This window comes from Molossus molossus, unplaced genomic scaffold (genome assembly GCF_014108415.1).
Source record: "Molossus molossus isolate mMolMol1 unplaced genomic scaffold, mMolMol1.p scaffold_m16_p_21, whole genome shotgun sequence".
In the NCBI taxonomy this organism is placed as follows: domain Eukaryota; kingdom Metazoa; phylum Chordata; class Mammalia; order Chiroptera; family Molossidae; genus Molossus; species Molossus molossus.
In genome coordinates, this window is record NW_023425357.1 from 2,572,976 (window position 1) to 2,593,403 (window position 20,428).

A 20,428-nucleotide genomic window follows, 5' to 3' on the forward strand; every position below is an offset into this window, starting at 1 on the left:
CTTCTCCCCTGAACCGCTCAGGCAGCCCTAGTCCTGCAGTCCCAGCCCTGAGAGACCGGCAGGTGAGCATCCAGGAGGAGCCCAGAGGTGGGCAGGGGGAGACTCTGGAGGTGGGTGAGGGGAGGGCGGCTGGGAGAAACGTCAAGATGAGGGTAAAAGGAAATTTGAAAGATAAGGAGCCCTGGACGGTGTGGCTCAGTTGGTTGAACATGTTGGATGCTGGTTCTGTTCCTAATCAGGGCACATGCCCAAATTTCGGGTTTGATACCCGTTGGGGGGGGCAGGGGGAGGATGTGGGAACCAACTGATTGATGTTTCTCACTCTCCCTTTCCCTCTCCCTTGAAAAAAATCAATTAAAACATGTTCTTGAAAAAGGAAAGAGATAGGGAAATTGCCCCAGGCTGAGAGCTGGCTCACGTGACCAGATCACCCCTGTCACCAACCCCCTCCCGCACTCCCCGCCCTCCTCCTGTGTGTCCCCCATCTGCCCATCCTTCTGCCTGGGAGCCAAGGGGGGTCTCCGAGGCAGGCAGCCATGATCTGATACATCTGGACCCTGAGGGCTGGTTCCTCACCTGACACACACAGAGAGAGAGACTGATTCATTAGTGGCTCTAACCCCTTCCTCTGCAGGACCTGGCATGTGGGGCTACCTGTCCCTGCTGCCTGCCTTCCTGGCCCTCTGGGCTACCACTAGCATCTGGACTGTGTGAGTGTTAGGGGCAGGATGGTGCCTGGGGGCTGGGGGCCTGGACTCCTGGGTCTGAGGGGGGGAGCTGGGTCTGTGGGTATGAGAAAGCGAAGTTGTTTTGCCAGCAGCTGCTCATCTATGTCTTCCCCTCCTTCAGCTTTGCGATTGCGGTGGCCAACAGGACTGTGAACCTCACAGAAGGCATCCCCTATATCAGGTAGCTATGCCCTTGGAGGATGCCGAAGAAGGAATGGGGGTCTCTGCTCTAGGAGCCACAAGATGATCCCTTATCTTCCAGTCTCTGTGGATCGTACCCCCCTCAGAGCTGCATCTTCAGCCAGCTGCTAAACCTGGGAGCTGCTATGGGTGACTGGACCCCAGCCCCTCCTCCCCCACACCCTGGAGATCAGAACCCCAGACCCCCAGCTCCTCCTCTCCCTCACCCTGGAGATCAGACCCCAGACCCCCAGTTCTCCTCTCCCACACCCTGGAAACCAGACCCCCAGCCCCTCCCCCCTCAGACCCAGGAGGTCCGGCCCCAGCGCCTCTTCCCTTAGGTCCGGGATTTGTCCCCCACCCCTGGATCCCCAGATTCTCCCACGCCCCACTACGCTGCCCTGACCCGGGGTCCTGCCTGGGCCTCTCGCCCACTTCCTTCTCTTCCCAGCCGCCTGGATCTGCATTCTCCGTTACCACCAGTTCCGGGACTGGGGCGTCAGAAAGTGGTTTAACCAGCTGGTCCTGTGGTCGGGGCTCCTCTGTGCCCTGGGCACCTCCGTGGTGGGCAATTTCCAGGTGAGAGAGAGTGGGCTTGGGGAGCCCAGACCCCCGGGCCGGCTAGCCAGAGTCTGGGACTACAACTCCCAGGACCCTCCGGGGCCGCCGGCGGCTTCTTTGTGGGCTCGACCCCGCAGAGCCTCCTGGGACTTGTATTTCTCTGTGGCTCTCGGGCCATGGTGGTGTGGAGAGCTGCGTGGAAGCTCTTTAAAATTATTTCGTTGCACCCTAGGAGGTTGGGGTAATTCCCTGTCATCCTCCACCCCATTAATGATGAAATGACTGATTTCACTCATTCTTAATGTTTGACCCATTGGTTGAGTCTGCCATATATATCTCTATATCTCTATCTCTATCTCTATCTCTATCTCTATCTCTATCTCTATCTCTATCTCTATCTCTATCTCTATCTATATCATCTATCTATCTATATCTATATCTATGTCTATGTCTATGTCTATGTCTATGTCTATGTCTATATCTATATCTATATCCATATCTATATCTATATCTATATCCATCTATATTTTTTATCGTCACCGGAGGACCCTTTTCCATTTTTGTCCAGGCAGAGTGGAAGGGAGAGAGTGGAAGAAAGAGAGCGAGAGAAACATCGATGTGAAAGGGGCACATTGAGTGGCCGCCTCCCGCACGACCCCAACCAGGGCCTGGGACGAATCGCAACCGAGGTATGTCCCTTTGGCTGGAATTGAACCGGTAACTCATTGGTCCGAGGGCCGATGCTCTAGCTGCTGAGCCATACAGGCCAGGGCAAGTCTGCCCTGTTGTTATCCATCTGCACAAGAACTCTAGGTGGGTCCTTCCTAAACTAAAACCCACAGAAAGGTTGTTTTTTTTCATCCTCTGGTCCACCGTGGTGGGATATGAACCCAGATTCATAGACTCTAGAACCCACATTCTTAACCAGGAGACTCAGTAGCTCTTAGCAGAATAAAGAAATGCACCCACATGATAGGAGAAATCTCACTGATTTATTTTATGCTGTCATTTCATTTTATAATGATGTCTCTGATTCCAACCTCTTCTGGCGAAAAAGAGCAGAGGCTGCGAAACCCCCTGGTGTTCAGACCAGAGGCTCCCTCCAATCTGTCAGCAAATATCCCCCATTATATCTGCGTATCCATTCAGCCACTCATTCCCTTATTTCTGTGCTCAACCTTTCTTTTTCTTTAACTATGACGTCACTCCCCTAAGGGGCCTTTGTTAGACATTTTCCCCCATGAAATTTTTAATCTTTTAAAATATTACCATAAGCCCTGGCTGGTGTGGTTCGATGGTTAGAGTGTCAACCCGAAAACTGAAGGGTCACAGGTTTGATTCCTGGTCAAGGGTGTGTACCTGGGTTGCAGTTTCGATCCCCAGCCCTGGTTGGGGCACGTGCAGGAGGCAACCAATTGATGTGTTTCTCTCACATTGATGTTTCTCTCTTCCTTTTTCTCCCCCACCTCCCTTCCACTCTCTCCAAAAACCAATGGAAAAAATATCCTTGGGTGAGGATTAACAACAATAAAATAATACCATAATAGCCCAGCCAGTGTGGCTCAGTGGTTGAGCGTCATCCTATGCACCAAGAGGTCACTGGTTCGATTCCTGGTCAGGGCACATACCCAGGTTGTGGGCCAAATTCCTAGTAGGGGGGCATACTGGAGGCGGCCAATCGATGTTCTCTCTCATCGATGTTTCTATCTCTCTTTCCCTCTCTCTTCCTCTCTTTCTAAAAATCAATAAAGAAAAAAAATTTTTTTTTTCCTTTATTGATTTTTAGAAAGAGAGGAAGAGAGAGGGAGACAGAGATAGAAACATCGATGAGAGAGAGCATCGATTGGCCGCCTCCTTCATGCCCCCCACTGGGGATTTGGCCCACAATCTGGGCATGTGCTTTGACCGGTAATTGAACCTGCAACCTCTTGGTGCATGGGTTGATGCTCAACCTCTAAGCCACACCAGCCGGGGAAAAAAATTTTTTTTAAATATGTTTTTTAAAAAAGCTCTGGCTGGTTTGGCTCAGCGGTTAGAGCATCGGCCTGCAGACCAGAGAGTCCCGGGTTCGGTTCCTGCTAAGGGCACGTACCTCAGTTGCAGTTTGTCCCCAGCCCAGTTGGGGTCGTATGGGTGGCAGCCACTCGATGTCTCTCTCTCACATTGATGTTTCTCTCTCTCTCTTCCTCCCACTCTCCCTCCTGCTCTAAAAAAAAAAAAAGAATCTTTTGCCAAGAACCAATTTATCCCGTTGGCAGCAATATCTGCTCTCTCACACCTGGATGACAATGAAAGATCTATTGCACCAATATTTATGAGAGTCCACTATGTGCCAGGCATTGTTTTAGGGATTGATGCCCCACAGTGAACAACAGATTTATTTATTTATGTTTTTAAATATTTTTTTTTTCTTTATTGATTTTAGAGAGAGAGGAAGGGAGAGGCAGAGAGAGATAGAAACATTGATGAGAGAGAACATCAATTGGCTGCCTCCTGCATGCCCCCCTCTGGGGATTTGGCCCAACCTGGGCATATGCCCTGACCGGGAATCGAACTGGCGACCTCTTGATGCCTGAGTCAACGCTCAACCACTGAAGCCACACTGGCCGGGCTTTATTGTTCTTTTTTTTTTTTAGAGAGAGAAACATCGATGAGAGAGAACTATTGATCAGCTGCCTCCTGTACACCACCAACTAAGGAGCAAGCGCACAACCCAGGCATGTGCCCCAACTGTGAATTGAACTGGTGACGTCTTGGTGCAATCCACTGAGCCGCAATGGTTGGGCATGAACAACAGATTGAAATGCCTGCCCTCACAGAGCTGACAAGAGCCAATGCACTTGTCAATCACTATCCAGGGGTTGGTCCTGGCCTCTCCACAGTTCTTCCCCTCAACTCTCTCGTTCCTTCTTCTAGCAAAAGAACCAGCAGGCCACACACCTGACGGGGGCCTTCTTCGCCCTCTTTGTGGGCAATGTCTACTTCTGGCTGCAGCTCCTTCTCTCTTGGAGGATGAAGAATCTGCCCCAGCCCGGGGCCCCCTGGATCGGGCCACTCCGCTTTGTCCTCTGCAGCTTGTGCACCATCCTCATGGTGACCAGTATCCTTATGGGGCAGGGCTTGGGGTGGTCCTTCATTGGGGGGCTCTGCTCTGTGCTAGTGTGAATGCCCCCTCCTTTCTCAGCCTCATTATAGGACAGTCGTCAGACAGTGCTGACCCGGCCCACGCTGCCTGGGTTAGAATCCCACCTCGTCCATAGACTAGCTGGGGACGCTGGTGTTTTAGCTTCTCGTGGCCTCGGTTTCCTCATCTATTAAATGTAGATCAGAACAAAGCCAACCCGGGGTTGTACAGAACGAAGATGACACATGTGAGGTGCTTAGATTGGTGCCCGGTACCTAGTGAGTGACCAATGTATTGGGAGGATGCTAAACCAGTCATTTGCTCTGTGCCAGGCATCATGCTGGCTAAGACTGGAAACTGAGGTTCAGTCAGGAGAAGGCTCTCGGCCAAGAATCGCCATGTAGTTCAGTGGTGGAGTTAGTGGTGGGCGTCAGGCCCCTCGCAGGGCTCCCAAGGGCAGTCTGTGTGTATCTCTTCCCAGCTCCACACTGGGCAATGCTATGTTAGCAGCTTGAAATGGCCATGGCGGGAGTGTTGACACCACAGGAAGTGGCAGATGCTACTGATCCCAGCTGGTTGTTAAATGTTTACCAGCACACTGCTGCGTAGCACCGAGATTCCAACTCACCTCTGAGTCACCCCAGAACCCAGTCCAGGATGCCTCTCTGAGTCAAATCACTCTCTGGCCTCCGTTTCCTTGTCTGGAAACGGAGCTGTTTTTATCATACTGACGATTATCACTGCTACAGAGAGAGCTCTGAGAGAGAGGAGGGGCTACAGGCCCAGTCTCGGGGACTTCCAGCTTCTGTGGGGAGGATGACGGAAGGGAGGCCGAGAGGACGCTGGCATTTCCAAAGTGGAGGGAACCCAGCTGAGGTCCCGTGCTGGCCGCTTTAGGTCAATCTGTTCATCTTCCAGAGCAGCAACCTGATGTGCACAGAGTAGGTGGGGAAGGCTACTCCAGCTGCAGACCAGCCTCCCTCCTCTGCTGAAATCCAGCCCAGCCCTTCTAAAGTCCCTACTTGGCTCATAACCCATTTGGTTGCAGAATCCTCATTCTGTGGGGCTCAGAGGTGCCTTAGCTGCAGGGGAGGGGGATGAACCATAAAGACGGCCAGCTGAGTGTGTTACAGGCTGGACAACTGCAAAGATGGGTTGCAGAGCTGGCCCTGCAGGACCAGCTGCTTTGGGCCTGGGTTGGGAGGTTTGGGGACACTGCAGGTATGTGCATGTGGAGGGTAGAAAACTGGCTTGGGGGAGGGGAGGATGTCGCTGGCAGTGCCCCCAGATGATCTCCAGGGCTAAGGTGAGGGGTTAGAGGCTTGGGCTTCTGCCTTGGGACAATAGGGAGCCATGGAACACTTGTGATCTTGTAGGGTCTAGCGGCTTCTTTGGGTACTCACATGTCTCTTTCGCTCGAAGATCCATGGGGCTTGGATGGTGTTGGACTATGGACTGCCTGAAAAATCCTTGAATGAATGAAATCATGTCTGATCTGATCTCGGGGGAGCGAGTTGGAGCTAGCTTGGCTGAGAGGAGCAAGAGTGTTCTAGTGAGGAGGGTTCTAGCTCTCTCCTAGGCTGGAGCTTGGCGTACGTGTCCATCCGGCGGGTAGGAAAGTTTTAAGGAGCTGAGTGGGTTCTGGGGAGCAGCCCCGCAGAAATGCAAGGCCAGAAAGAGAGAAGGCAGATCAGACGAGACTTGGGGTGACCAGGTGGCCATGGGCATGAGTGAGGTGGCGAGGGTGATTGTGGCACCTGAGTGAATGATGGGGCTCTCATGGAGGTGGGGGCACCCAGAAAAAGGGAGATATTTTTGGGGGTGGTGAGCAGGAGCCTGTGGGCCTGAGGCTGGTGTGGGGCTGGGCGGGGGGGGTGTATCTTTAGGCAACTGCATGTTTGGAAGTAGAAGCAATGTGCCTGGTTGTCTGGCTGGGCCAGTGGGGGACAGTGGAGCCTTCACAGGGTCAGGGGAGGCTGGCAGGATAGGAACCTTGTTCCAGAATATTAGGAATGCCACACGAACAGGAGGAACGTGCAGGGGAAAATACTTGGGAAACTGAGTTACAGACAGGATTGGAGGGCATCTCTTTGAGGGTTTCCGGAGCCATCGAGGAGGGTGACCAGCCAGAGGGGTCCTGCCAGTCAGGGCAGAGTGAGCATGTCCCAGGAGGGGCCCCGGCATGCCCACAGTCACAGGGCCCCGGCGGGCGCCAGGACCCTCCCCGCGGCAGTGTGCCCTTGACCTTGGTGTACAGTGGTCATCCTCCACACCAGCCTGCTGCGCTCCGCCTCGGCCGTCTGCGAGTGGACGGTCGCCATGCTGCTCTTCACGCTCTTTGGCCTCCTGGCCGTGGACTTCTCCTGCCTGGAGGGCTGCACCCTGTGTCTCCAGCCTGGCCCCAGCCTGGGCCCGCAGCCAGACTTGGACTCCCCCATCTCCCTGAAGCCCCAGCCGGCCCAGGCGCTCTGACCCAGGCTTCGCCCTCACTAGCAGAGGAAAGCGAGGCCGATTCCCGGAGGCCTCCCCAACATAAAACGCTGGGAGGAACCTTCAGGGACGAACCTGGGGGTGAACTTGAAAGAACGTGGCCAGCGCTGCCCCTCCTGGAGCCCCGTGGTGTCCACGCGTGGAGGGGCTGTGAGCGACCGGTGGGCTGGCATCTCTGTGCCCTTCTGTCCCTGCGTCGGGCCCCGCCCCCACCATCAGGGCCACCGGGGGAAGCGAGAGGCCAAGGCGAGTCAGCCAGTCCCTGATCAAGGCTATTTATTATTGTTCTTCTTTTGCCGCCGGGCGGAATCAGAGACACGGACGCAGGCAGGATCACGCGAAACCAGAATTCCTTCCGGAGAGCAAATCCGTACAGAAGGTCGTGGGGCAGGGGAGGGGCCGAGGGGGGTCCAGGAAGGGGGAGTTGGAGATGACGCAAGGACAGATGGCCCTGTCTGTCCGGATCTGCTAAGCCACCCCAACCAGCCCCCGCCCCTCCCCCACCCCATCCCACAGAAAGATTGATCAATAAATAAAATAATAAATTAATCAATAAATAAAATAGAAACAGCTCCCACCCCAGTCCCTCCCAGAACCCCCCCCCAAGTTGGGCACGGCCCCTCGAGCCCCATCCCTGCAGGGCAAGGCCAGGTCTGTTGTGTCTCCCCCTCCCTATGTACTCCTTGGGCCTTATTTACAGATTCACAGTTGGGGGGCAGGGAAGGGGGGTGGAGGGGGCTCCCCTCCTTCCCCGGCCCCCTGGGGTCAGGGCAGAGGGGTCCCATTGGTGGCCAGGAGCTTCTTGTCCTTGGGGGGGCCTCGGCGGGGAGAGCTGGTCAGCTCCGGGTCTGGACGGCCAGGTGGGGGCTGCAGGCTTCGGGGTGGGGTGCTGGCAGGCCGGGTCTGGGCCCCATTCTTCTCATCTGTCGAGGGAGGAAGCGGTTTGGCATGGGCTCCGGGGCTACCGAGCCAGTGTGGAGGTTCCTGCTGTCCACTAGTCCGTGCTGTCCACTGTTCTCAGTAACCCCAAGGCCGCCAGGGAATTGTGCTGAGGCCCAAGCCCCCACCATGCTTGTCAGGGGCACATAAGCCAGCAACCAGGCCTGGAACAGGTCGTGCATCCTAGGCCCCCTCCGACCCTTGTCACTTTGCCAGCCAGGCCAAGTTTGTGTAGGTGGGGCCAGGTCCTGACTAGAAGAGACATTCTCAGAGATTGGTTACAACACTGTTTGCTAAGGGACAGTGGCTGTGGCAACAGGTAAGATTTGAGTATCCCAGGTCACAGCCAGAGAGTCCCCCCTTCCCTTCCACTGCCCTCATTTTTAGGGGGACTGCTCCTTGGCCATGGGGCCTGGAGCCCCACAACAGGTTGTTGGCAGGCGGTGGGTCTTGGATCCTCCCAAGCATCCCTGTGGCCTCTTTATGGGGCCACACTTCCCTACACTAGGGGACTGCGGTTGCCAGTGTTCATCTAGCAATTTCTATAGGGCCCACAACAGTACCTGAGGTCCCCTCATAGGGACCAGCCCCCATAAGAGCCACTGATTGCTGGAGTCCTTGTTGTCATAGCAACCAATATGCTCTTCCCGTTAGGTGGGCTGGACATCACCCTCTGCCCATCACCCTCTGCCCCATTCCCCTTTATAAGACTTATGGCTGCCCAGCCGGTGTGGCTCAGTGGATTGAGCATAGTCCCATGGGCTGAGAGGTCTCGGTTTGATTTCAGGTCAGGGCATGTGCCCAGGTTGCAGGCTTGACCCCCAGGAGGGGGTGTGCAGGAGGCAGCTGATCCATGTTTCTCTCTCACATCGATGTTTCTGTCTCTCCCTCTCTCTCTCTCTCTCTCTCTCAAAAAAATCAATAAAAACAAATTGAAAAAAAATAAAGACTTGTGGCTAAGGTCCCAGATGTCTGTTGGTCCTTCCTCCCGGAGGGTGTGCCCTTTTGAGAACCCTGACTGCTAAGGCCAGCTTTCCTCGGCAGCCAGGTCTAGAAGGGCTCAGAAAGCCCAACTGGAATTCTGGTTTCCCCGAGCAACCAGGCCCAGTGGAGACGGGTGGAGCGGGCTTTCTCCACTCCCCACTAGTGATACTTAGGGTCAGGGGATGCCTTGTTGTGGGGGCATCCTGTGCCCCCTGGGATGTTTCACAGCATCCCTGGCCTCCACCCATAAGATGTAACACCCCTTTCCCTCAAATTGAGACCAGCGGAAAGGTCTCCAGATGTGGCCAGATGTCCCCCCACCCAAAGATGTCCCCCTCCTGCTGCGACTGGGACTGTTACAACACAAGGCATAAAGGAACTTGCAGCTGTGACTAAGGTCAAAGCCCAGAAGTAGCCAGATTACTTGGATTATCTGGGTGGGTCCTTACAGACCTCTCCCAGGTGAGGTCAGCATCACAAGAAAATGTGACATTCTAGGAGGTGCCATGTCACCAGCTGGGAAGATGGGCGATGAGCATAGAAGTTCAGGTCTGCGGCCTCTGAAAAGGCAGAACCGGATACCCCCATGCCCCAGCTCTGGAAGGGAGCGTGGCCTGGCCCTGCAGACACCTTGATATTAACCCTGCTGTTTCTAACCTTGGCAAAATGGGCCATCCAGTCTGGAACCACCACCCTCAAGCAGACTTGACCCTTGGATTTGGCCTTCTGTGGTGACAAGGTCATCCAGGCATCTGCCCTCATGGCTGGGGTCCTATTTGCCTGCTCTGTTTCTCCCTAGGACCTATGGGACCCCCATTCCCACCCTATCTCAGGAGTAGGGCTGAACAGGGCTCTCTTCACTTAGAAATTCTGGTTATCGCCCTGGCCGGTTTGGCTCAGCGGTTAGAGCGTCGGCCTGCGGTCCCGAGAGACCCGGGTTCGGTTCCCGCTAAGGGCATGTACCTCGGTTGCAGTTTGTCCCCGGCCCTGGTTGGTCGTGCGGGTGGCAGCCACTCGATGTGTCCCTTTCACATCGATGTTTCTCTCTCTCTTCCTCTCTCCCCCTCCCACTCTACCTGAACAAAAAATAGAAAAATGTCCTCAGGTGAGGATAAAAAAAAAAAAAAAGAAATTCTGGTTATCTCTGGTTGCTAGGGAATTCCACTCCCTGACAACAAGGCCAATGTCTAGGAAGCTCCACCCCTGGAGCATAGAGCACGGCTCCCAGGTAAGGCCCAGTCCTTGAAAGGGATCCTGCTCCCTCCTCTGCAGGTGAGACCTGAATGCAACGGCAGGCGGGCCTTGCTTCTCCACAGCTGTGCTATGGCACTTGGTCACCAGAAAGCCTCCCCTCCACCCCACAGGATAAAAGACGAGATAGCCCTGCCCCCCTGCCTCCCACCTGCCAGGGCCTGCACGGAGGGCTGGTCGTGAGTGCTCAGCAGCTGTGCCTGGATGGTCTCCACAACTCGCTTGAACCGCCGACTGGGACCTGGAAGGGGCAGGGGAACAGAATGACTTGGGGACTGACAGGGGTAAGGAAGCCCCTCCCACCCGGTAGAAACGGGTCCCTCCACTCAGCAAAGGACTCTCCTTCTCTTGGTCTCAATTCCCCTCCTCTGTTGGAGCCAGGCAATGATCTATGGTTTGGAAATGGAGCTAAGAAATGTGGACTTACAATAACAACGGGTGTTGTATTCTATTTATATAGGGTCTCGCCCTGGCCAGTGTGGCTCAGTGGACAGAGCATCGGGCCTGTGCACTAATGGTCTCGGGTTCAATTCCCAGTCAAGGGCACATACCTGGATTGCAGGTTCAATCCCTGGCCCCAGCTGGGGTGTGTGGGGGAGGCAACCAATTGATGTGTCTCTCTCACATCAATCTTTCTCTTTCTCCCTTCCTTCCATTCTCTCTAAAAAAAGTCAGTGGGAAAATATCCTCAGGTGAGGATTAACAAAATAAAAAAAATAAATAAATAGGGTCTATTACCTGTTAGTTTCTGCTGGAGGCCATGAAGAGCCAAAAATGTAAGAAAAATTAATGGGAGAAGATTCCAAAATGGTAGTGGAGTGAACGGAAGCTACACAGACCATCTCTCAGGACCAAACTGAAATTACAACTAAAATAAAGACAAATCGTCGGGAAAAAGCAACAGAAAAGCAGCTGGAGAGGACCCATATAACCAGGGACAGGAAAAAGGACACCGAATCAACCCTGGTAGGTCTGCAGAGGCGCAAGAGGGCGGTCTGGGAGCCCAAGGACAGCAGCTGTTTCAGCTGTGAGCAGCTCCCTTGGGGTTAAAATCCCAAGCTGGCTCCACAGTGCAGAGGGCTGGGACAGAGCACTAAATTAGCTAGAGCCACTCACCTTGGGCTCTAGGAGAGGGAGGGCATACTAGACTGGAACTGTGTGGAGACACTCAGGATTTGGAGGGCACTGAGAGTTTTTGCTGAAACATACCCTCACAGGACAGTAGCCATCTCACTCAAAGAGCCCCTTCCCAGAGCCCTGGGGAGAAGCAACAGCCCCTCTCAGGAATTTATTTATTTTTATTTTTATTTTTTATTTTTTTATCCTCACCCGAGGATATTTTTCCATTTTTTGTACAGATAGAGTGGGAGGGAGAGAGAGGAAGGAGAGAGAGAGAGAAACATCGACGTGAAGGGACACATCGAGTGGCTGCCACCCGCACGACCAACCAGGGCCGGGGACAAACTGCAACCGAAGTACGTGCCCTTAGCGGGAACCGAACCCGGGGCTCTCCGGACCACAGGCCGACGCTCTAACCGCTGAGCCAAACTGGCCAGGGCTCTCTCAGGAATTTAACTCCACCCAGCTGGGCCAGAGGAATGTAAACTGAGGCTCATTAACAGCTAGCATCTGCCCCACCCTCTGGAAATCCTCTTACCCTGAACACCTGAGGGAGTTTTTCCTTCAGCTGAGGGCTACAACCCAAGGCTCATCAAGTAACTGAGATAGCCTCCAGGCAAAAAGCTAGAAGATAATTGAACCTTTCTTGGGCTTTCAAATCTACCCAGAAAAGTAAGACTTAACAGTGGTGTTTAATGTGGGTCCTCCCACACTCATCCAAACCCAGTAGAGGGAGCCACAAACAGCAGAACACCAATACCCACAGGGAAAATTTGGCAGGCTCCAAAACCCACTGAGATAGCCAAAATGGTGAAACAAAGAAACAAATTCCAAATGAAAAAACAAGAGAACTCTACTGAAGATGAGATAAATGAAATTCAGTTAAGTGAGTTATCAGAGGTAGAGTTCAGAGCCATGATCTTGAGGAAGCTCAACAGCATGAGTAAAGAGATCAACACCATGAGTAAAGATACAGAAACATTGAAGAACAACCACTGGAAATGAAGAATGACATAGCAGAAATAAAGAACACATTGGAAGGAATAACCAGCAGAGTAGAGGAAGCTGAGGACCAGATCAGTGAATTAGAAGACAGTAGAGCCCTAGCCGGTTTGGCTCAGCGGTTAAAGCGTCGGCCTGCGGTCCGGAGAGACCCGGGTTCGGTTCCCGCTAAGGGTGTGTACCTCAGTTGCAGTTTGTCCCTGGCTCTGGTTGGTTGTGCGGGTGGCAGCCACTCGATGTGTCCCTTTCACATCGATGTTTCTCTCTCTCTCTCTCTCTCCTGCTCTATCTGAACAAAGAATGAAAAAGTGTCCTCGGGTGAGGATAAAAAAAAAAAAAAAAAAAAAGAAGAAGAAGACAGAGTAGAAAAAAATTACCCAATCAGAAAACCAAAGAGAAAAAACAATTAAAAAACAGGAAGACAGCTTAAGAGAACTGTGGGACTACTGGTAATGTAACAACATTCACATCATAGGTGTTCCAGAAGAAGAAGAAAATGAGCAAGGGTTAGAGAATATATTTGAAGAAATAGTGACAGAAAATTTCCCTAACTTGGTGAAGGAAAAAGGCATTCAAGTTCAATAAGCACAGAGAGCCTCAAGTAAGAAGAACCCAAACAGGCCCACACCAAGACACATCATAATTAAAATGCCAAAAATTAAAGGCAAAGAGAAAATCCTAAAGGCAGCAAGAGATAAGCAACAGGTTACCTACAAAGGAACGGGGCCCCCATAAGGCTATCAGCTGACTTCTCAACAGAAACACTACAGGCCCAAGTAGAATGGCATGAAGTAATCAAGGTAATGAAACACAAGGATCTAAATCCAAGACTACTCTATCCAGCAAGGCTATCAGTCAAAATAGAAGGTGAAATAAAGAGCTTCCCAGACAAAAAAAAAAGGCTAAGGGAATATATTAGCACCAAACCAACACTACAAGAAATGTTAAAAGGACTGCTGTAAGTAGTAGAAGAAATAGGAAGAAAAATAGAGCCACAATAAACAAAAATGGCAATAAATAAGTACATGTCGATAATAACCTTAAATGTAAATGGTTTGAATGCTCTGATCAAAAGATAGAGTAGCTGATTGGATAAGAAAGCATGACTCACATATATGTTGTTTACAAGAGACCCACCTCACAACAAAAGACTCACATAGGTTGAAAGTGAAAGGATGGAAAAAAAAAATCTTCCAAGTAAATGGAAAGAAAAGAAAAAGCTGGGGTAGCAATACTCATATCTGATATAATAGATTTTAAAATGAAGGCCATAACTAGAGACATAATATTGAAAGGACCTATCCAACAGGAAGATATAACTTTGGTAAACATATATGCATTCAATATAGGAACACCAAAATATATTAAAAATCTTCTGGAGGACTTCAAAGGAGAAATTGACAGCGATACAATCATAGCAGGGGACTTCAACACCCCACTGACATCACTGGATAGATCCTCTAGACAAAAAATTAACAAGGAAACAGAGACTCTAAATGATGCACTAGATCAAATAGATTTAATAGATATCTACAGGGAATTATACCCCAAAACTGCAGAACTCACATTCTTCTCAAGTGCACATGGACATTCTCAAAGATAGACCACATTTCAGGACACAAACTAAGTCTCTACAAGTCTAGGAAGATTGAAATCATATCAAGCATCTTCTCAGATCATAATGTCATGAAACTAGAAATCAATTACAACAAAAACACCCAAAGACATTTGAACACATGGAGGCTCAATAGCATGTTATTAAATAATGAATGGGTTACCAAGGAGATCAAGGAAAAAATTAAAAACTTCCTGGAAACCAAGAAAATGAACACACAACACAAAATGTATGGGACACAGCGAAAGCAGTCCTGAGAGGGAAGTTCATAGCACTACAGGCCTACCTCAAGAAGCAAGAAAAATTTCTAATTGACTGTCTAACCACACAACTTAAAGAACTAGAAAGCAAACAAAAAGAAAATCCCAGAGCAAGTAGAAGGAAAGAAACAGTAAAGATCAGAGGGGAACTCACTATGGGAGAGTATAATTGCCAACAATATATCAGATAAGGGGTTCATTTCCAAACTATATAGAGTGCTCATACAACTCAACAAAAGGAAGATAAAGAACCCAACTGAAAAATGGGCAGAGGACCTACATAGACATCTCTTCAAAAAGGACATACAGCCCTGGCCGGTTTGGCTCAGCGGTTAGAGCATCAGCCTGCGGTCTGGAGAGACCCGGGTTCGGTTCCCGCTAAGGGCATGTACCTCGGTTGCAGTTTGTCCCCGGCCCTGGTTGGTTGTGCGGGTGGCAACCACTCGATGTGTCCCTTTCACGTCGATGTTTCTCTCTCTCTCTCTCTCTCTCTCTCTCTCTCTTCTTCTCTCTCCCTCCCACTCTATCTGTACCAAAAAATGGAAAAATGTCCTCGGGTGAGGATAAAAAAAACAAACAAACAAACAAAAAAACCCCCAAAAAACAAAAAGGACATACAAATGGCCAAGAAACATGAAAAAATGCTCAACATCACTAATCATCAGAGAGATGCAAATTAAAACAACAATGAGGTATTACCTCACACCTGTCAGAATGACCACCATCAACAAATCATCAAACAACAAATGCTGGCAAGGGTGTGGAGAAAAGAGGACTCTAGTACACTGTTGGTGGGAATGCAGACTGGTACAGCCACTGTGAAAGACAATATGGTGTTTCCTCAAAAAATTAAAAATTGAACTGCCATTTGACCCAGTAATCCCACTTCTGGGAATATATCAAAAGAAGCTGAAACACCAATCAGAAAGAATATTATGTACTCCTATGTTCATAGCAGCACTATTTACAATCGCTAAGATCTGGAAACAGCCCAAGTGTCCATCGATAGATGAATGGATAAAAGAGCTGTGGTACATATATTCAATGGAATACTATGCAGCTGTAAGAAAGATCTCTTATCCTTTGAGATGACATGGAGGGACCTCAAGAGTATTATGCTAAGTGAAATAAGCCAATCATAGAAAGACAAATAAAATATGATCTCACTTATTTGTGGAACAAAATAAGCTGATGAACAAAATAGACCCAGAGACATAGAAAGGAGTATGGTTCAGACTGACAAACCTAAGAGGAGGGGGGCCGAGGGGAGAGATGAAATGAACCAAAGATCTTATATGTCTTATATGCATGTATGCGTAACCAATGGACAACAATGCAGGGGGGGGGGGCAGGATGGGGAGGAGGGTGTCTAGGCGGAAAACAGGAGAAACATTTGTAACAAAAATAAATTAATAAAAGTTGGACAAAAATTGATGATTTTTCATTAAAAAAAGAAAGAAAAATCAATGGGAGGGGGGAAATCTTAAAACTGAGAAACTTCTGCCTATTAGTGTTTTTTTGGTTTTATTTTTAAAAGATTTTTAAATTGATTTTTAGAGAGAGAGGAAAGAAGAGCGAGAGAGCAAAACCTTGATTGGATGCTGCCTCCTACGAGATCAAGCACAAAACCTGGGCATGTGACCTGATCTAGGTTGAACCGGCAACCTTTTGGTGTACAACGCCCAACCAACTGAAGTGCACTAGCCAGGGCTGCCTATTAGTCTTTTAAGGGGGATAAAAAAGATCCATAATTCATTGTGGTGATGTAACACCCCAGTGTTCCCCAGCAGCCTGGTTTAGTAACTCTGGGAGCAAGCTCATCTTATAGTTGTGACATATTAAAGATTGGTGACAAGGCCAGCAAACAGAGGTATCCCTCGTCCTCTAAACTCTTGTTATCAGGACTCAGGAACCAAGTAGAATTGGAAACAAGGAATTTCTGTGGTTCTCATCTCTTGTGCCAACTCTTGATTTGTCAGGGCTGCCTGGAGTTTGAGTCTGCTGTAATCAATTGGTGATGTCTGCCCTGGGTGCAGGAATGGCCTGAAAGAAGCACCCCATGTCCTTGCTCTTCTGATCTACAGTCTTAAAGCCACGGGAAAAGCTCTCTGCTGCAAGGTTAGAAGGCCACAGAGCCCAGCTCTGTCACGGTGTGCAGTGTGGCTCTGGTCAGGTCCATTTGCCTCTTTAGAACTCAGCTTTCTTTTCTGTCAAGTGGGTGATTACTAACACACCAAAAGAAATAGTGCTAATAAAGCCCGAGACACGTTGTAAACACTATGTTACTAGGTTAAATGTGGATAAGAAAAGACGAAAGGAGAAGATGTGGGGGTCTGCGTGAGGAGAGGCCTCATACAGTCAGGCCCCGCTGAGCATGACCGCCTCCTCCCTCATGCTGCCCTCCTGGGCTGCTACCCTATCTCAGTGGTCTTGAGCATCCCAAACACGGGGCTGGGGGGAAACCTACCAGAGATGAGAGTAAAGGTGACAGAGTAGATGCCACCGCTGCCACCACCACCATCTCGTCGTGGGGAGGGTTCTGGCCCCTCAGAGGAGCTGATGTCCACCTGGAAGCGGACGGGCTTCTGGAAGACAGAGGGGCCGCCGCTGGCCTTGTACTCGGCCCTGAAGCTGGTCTGTGACAGCACACTGTGACTCAGGCTGGGGATCTGAGAAAGGCAGGGAACACAAAGAGGGGGTGACTCCAGCGACCTGCTTGTAGGGAATGGATAAGCAATCCTACATCTGCCTTTGCCCAAGGAACTACAAGTCCCACCAGCCACTGGGGCAAAGATATAAGGAAAGGCATCAGAATGCCCCATTGCCAATTGAGATTTGTAGTTTCCTGTCCTAGAATGAATAGGTTATAGAGGATGAATGGCCGAGCAACGGATTCCCAATGTAATAGTCGGGGAATGCCAACTCACCAGTCCTCAGGAAACACTAATATATGAAGAATTGTAACTCAGGGTCCTATTTCATCACTTCCAGGCCCCAGGACACATCAAACCGCTCCTGCCTCCCTGCCCCCCACAATGACCAAACCTGACTCTGGCTGGAAAACTACAAATCCCATGAGATCCAGGCGGAAGTTAGGCCAGTGCCAAGGTGGTGGACCCCAGAGGCTGCTGACACTGCAGTTCCGTGGTGGCCAGGGTGTGCGGGGACCCAGGCTCCTCACCGACAGGAAGGCATGGACGATGTCCGCTTTGATACTACTGAGAGGTTTGTCCTTTAGCACGAGGAATATTTGTTCTTCTTTGTCCAAGGAGATAAAGTTCCCAAACCAGGAGCGTTTTGCTAGCCTGAGTAGGAGGGGATGGTTGGAGGAGAGTCAGGCGGGGACTAAGGAAATGAAAACCCCTTTTCCACCCCTTCTCTTCCCTTCCTTGGGTCACTCACTCTGGGGAGGACTCTGGCGTCAAACTGGACATCTCCTCGGCGGTGGGGACTGGGGAGAGGAGAGCATGGTCAGCACTTGCGCATCATCCTCGTGAGCAGCACGCGGGCCAGCAGTGGCCTCCAACCAGGGGGTCCAAACTCAGTTTCTATGCACCCCGCCCAGAAGCTAAACTCCAAAGGGCAAGCAGCCTGATGCTCCTTCCAGGGATGCGGTCCAACCCAATCAGGCCACGCCCCTAGGGGGTGGGGCTTGCTTGCCGCGAGCCAATGGGAAGGTGAGCCAAAGCACCAAAGAGGCGTGTCCTTCAGAGAGGCGAGCCCCACTTCCTCGCTACTCAACACTTGCATCTCTGCTCACAAGCCCATCTTATCCTGGGATGTGGGAATCCGGGCCCCAGTTTCTTGCTCCCGGGACCCAGATGTTAGCCCCCAGCCACCTTCCTCCATTAGGACTTAGGAGTTTGCCCCGCAGCCCCTGAGCCATCAAGGACCCCCGTACCCTGCATTTTGCGCCGGTGAAAGCGAGGGGAGCCCAGGAAGCTGTTGCGGATGGAGTTGAGACGACTCCTCCAGGCGGCTCCCCCGACGCCACCGCCGGGGCTTGGGGGCGGCGTTGTCCCTGGGGTCCCGGTGGGGCTGGCCCGGGGAGTGTGCAGGGGCGAGTGCAAGGGGGTACCCCCGGAGGAGCGCGGGGAGCCTGGGGGGCCAGGCAGGGGCGTGGAGCGGGCACTGGGGGGTGGGGGCTGCTCCCCGGCGCCCCCACCCCTGGGGCCTCGAGAAGGCAGCGTCTGCGTTTTGGAAGTCGGGGAGCCCCCTCCCCGAGCCTCATCTCCAGCCCCGGGCTCGGGTGAGAAGGAAAAGACCGGACTCTGCGGAGGAGTGGAGGAGAGTGAGGACTGACTACACCTCGCAGGAGGACTAGGCGCCCCACTGGCACACACTCACTCAGGCGCCCGATGCATGCTGGGCAGTGTAGCCCTTTTACCCCCCACCCTCCCATTGTTGGGGGAGCAAGGATTTTTCCTATCATGCTCACCGCTGTAAACCCAGCAGTGACTGGTGCCCAGTAGGTCCTTAATTATATTTTGTTAAATGAGTAAATGAACCCTTAAGACACATTGAAAAACCCAACCCTGTGGAGGTGGAAATGGCCGATGAATGTACTAAAATATTATATTAATAAAGTCTTGGGTCTTTGGCCCTTTGGAGACAAGGAGGCAATGTCTCTAGACTTGACGTTTCGGCTGCTCGATCTTTACTCCACAGGGTCTTCACCCTCTTACCCCTTCTCGGTTCACTGGGGGGCTGGCCTTACCCGTGGACTGCTCAGAGGACTGGAGGACAGGCCGGTGGAGGCTCCACTGACACTCCTGGATCTGTTTCCAGGAAAATATTTTAAAAATCAGGAGGGAAAGGTTTCAAAGGGCTCGGATGGACTCTCCCACACTCCTTCAAGATAAGGAAATGAGGCCCAGAGAGGGCAGGTGACTTGGCCCAACCACACAGCACCTTGGAGGTAGCTCTGGGGTTAAAACCTTGAACTCTCAACCCCATCCAGGACTGGGGACCCCACTACAGGGGCAGAGTTCCCACCTCTGACTGTGCTGGGCCATCTCCAGGGCCCGCCGGGTGGGCACTGGGGAGCCACCCCCACCAGCATCCGTGATGCTCAGGACTTCCATAGACTTCCGCTCTGGCCGCCGCTTCCCGTGTCGGCTCAGCATGGGGGAGTCCACACGCTTCCGAGGGGGGTCTGAGGGCAGATCAAAAGACTGATTTGTCCAGCTGTACCCGGACGTGGCACTCCGACAGATGGGGAAACTGAGGCCCAAGTAGAGAGAAGTTTTGACAAGTCAGGTCCTGCAGCCCCTTCCCTCCTTGGCAATCCAGGGGCCTGGACTCCCAGCTCTGCCTTCTCACCAACATCATTCCGGGGAGGCAGGTCCTGGTCCTCACAGCTGGGGTACCGCTCCTTCCGATCCAAAAGCAGATAATATATCATTTTTTCTTGGTTCTCCCTATGAAAGATAGGAGATGATTAGGGTCAGAAGTCAGGTCCCAGAGGTGATCTCAACCCCCTCCCCCTCCCTGCAGCTGTAGCTCTCTGGGGGCTCAGTCCACCCAGTATCTCTATATACAGTTTTATTTTCCTAGGTATCCAAATGGTTGATCCCTTTGTCATGGGGTACATCTCAGTCTCACTTTACTCAAAAACAATAATATTATCTAACATTTGAGCCCTTGCTCTATGTAAGTACTATGGGAGGCACCATCTAAATCTCTTTCAACATCTATTAATACTTTTCAGCATCCTTTCTGCCTTTTCCCTGCTGGTCCTACTGCTCCCTTGTGGTTTCTTCGGGAACAGCTCCACGCGGGAGTTTTAAGCCACCACGTCCGAGTCTGCGCCTGTGCAAGGCTAGGCGTGCCCCCAGCGGGAGGTCTCGGGAGCTAGTGGGCAGGAGTGTGTGTTACCCGCGGGGTGTCTTACTCCTCGCTGCGCAGCTCTCTGTGCAGCCGCTCCCGGTCCCGGAAGCAGCCCAGCGAAGCCATGCTCTCCAGGACGTCCGGGTCCAGCTCTCCATTTGATGGCAGGCTCCTCATGGCCACCCGTCGGCCTGGGGCTGGCTCCAAACACGGGTCCGGCTCATGTTTCCCGCCCCTGGAGGTGGGGAGAAACATAGGGGACCTGGACTCTAACCCTCTCTTTCACCGGTGTCTCAGGGGTCCTGGGTCCCAGCCTTCACCTTTCTGGGGAACCCAGAAGTCCTGG

General features: G+C 51.7%; 2 protein-coding genes across 3 annotated transcripts in view; one reads left to right on the forward strand and one right to left on the reverse strand.

Moving 5' to 3' along the window:
- Window positions 1-7,400, forward strand: TMEM150B (transmembrane protein 150B). Of its 2 annotated transcripts, XM_036275813.1 has the most exons (7): window positions 1-62; window positions 635-710; window positions 850-909; window positions 991-1,058; window positions 1,360-1,487; window positions 4,386-4,569; window positions 6,851-7,400. In XM_036275813.1, the coding sequence occupies exons 2-7, from the start codon at window positions 643-645 to the stop codon at window positions 7,063-7,065; spliced, it is 723 nt and encodes a 240-aa protein (XP_036131706.1). In that variant the 5' UTR covers window positions 1-62; window positions 635-642; the 3' UTR covers window positions 7,066-7,400. The 2 variants fall into 2 exon arrangements, with proteins under 2 accessions (XP_036131706.1, XP_036131707.1); XM_036275814.1 differs by lacking the exon at window positions 1-62 and having other exon boundaries at window positions 479-710.
- The window catches only part of BRSK1 (BR serine/threonine kinase 1), a 22,277-nt gene continuing 9,223 nt past the window's right edge, over window positions 7,375-20,428 (reverse strand). The window contains exons 10-19 of the mRNA XM_036275812.1: window positions 20,147-20,317; window positions 19,576-19,673; window positions 19,249-19,408; window positions 18,971-19,031; window positions 18,155-18,524; window positions 17,656-17,704; window positions 17,435-17,558; window positions 16,721-16,922; window positions 10,409-10,498; window positions 7,375-8,006 (exon numbers count right to left, since the gene is read on the reverse strand). Of these exons, the coding sequence (XP_036131705.1) occupies window positions 7,849-8,006; window positions 10,409-10,498; window positions 16,721-16,922; window positions 17,435-17,558; window positions 17,656-17,704; window positions 18,155-18,524; window positions 18,971-19,031; window positions 19,249-19,408; window positions 19,576-19,673; window positions 20,147-20,317 (1,483 nt within the window). The 3' untranslated portion in view covers window positions 7,375-7,848. The remainder of the gene's footprint in view (window positions 8,007-10,408; window positions 10,499-16,720; window positions 16,923-17,434; window positions 17,559-17,655; window positions 17,705-18,154; window positions 18,525-18,970; window positions 19,032-19,248; window positions 19,409-19,575; window positions 19,674-20,146; window positions 20,318-20,428) is intronic.

Bases quoted from the DNA above. Each gene is read 5' to 3' on its own strand.
- TMEM150B (XM_036275813.1), top strand. From the start codon at position 643: ATGTGGGGCTACCTGTCCCTGCTGCCTGCCTTCCTGGCCCTCTGGGCT. The intron at 910-990 runs GTAGCTATGCCC...CTTATCTTCCAG, and splicing joins GAAGGCATCCCCTATATCAG to TCTCTGTGGATCGTACCCCC. The intron at 4,570-6,850 runs GTATCCTTATGG...CTTGGTGTACAG, and splicing joins CACCATCCTCATGGTGACCA to TGGTCATCCTCCACACCAGC.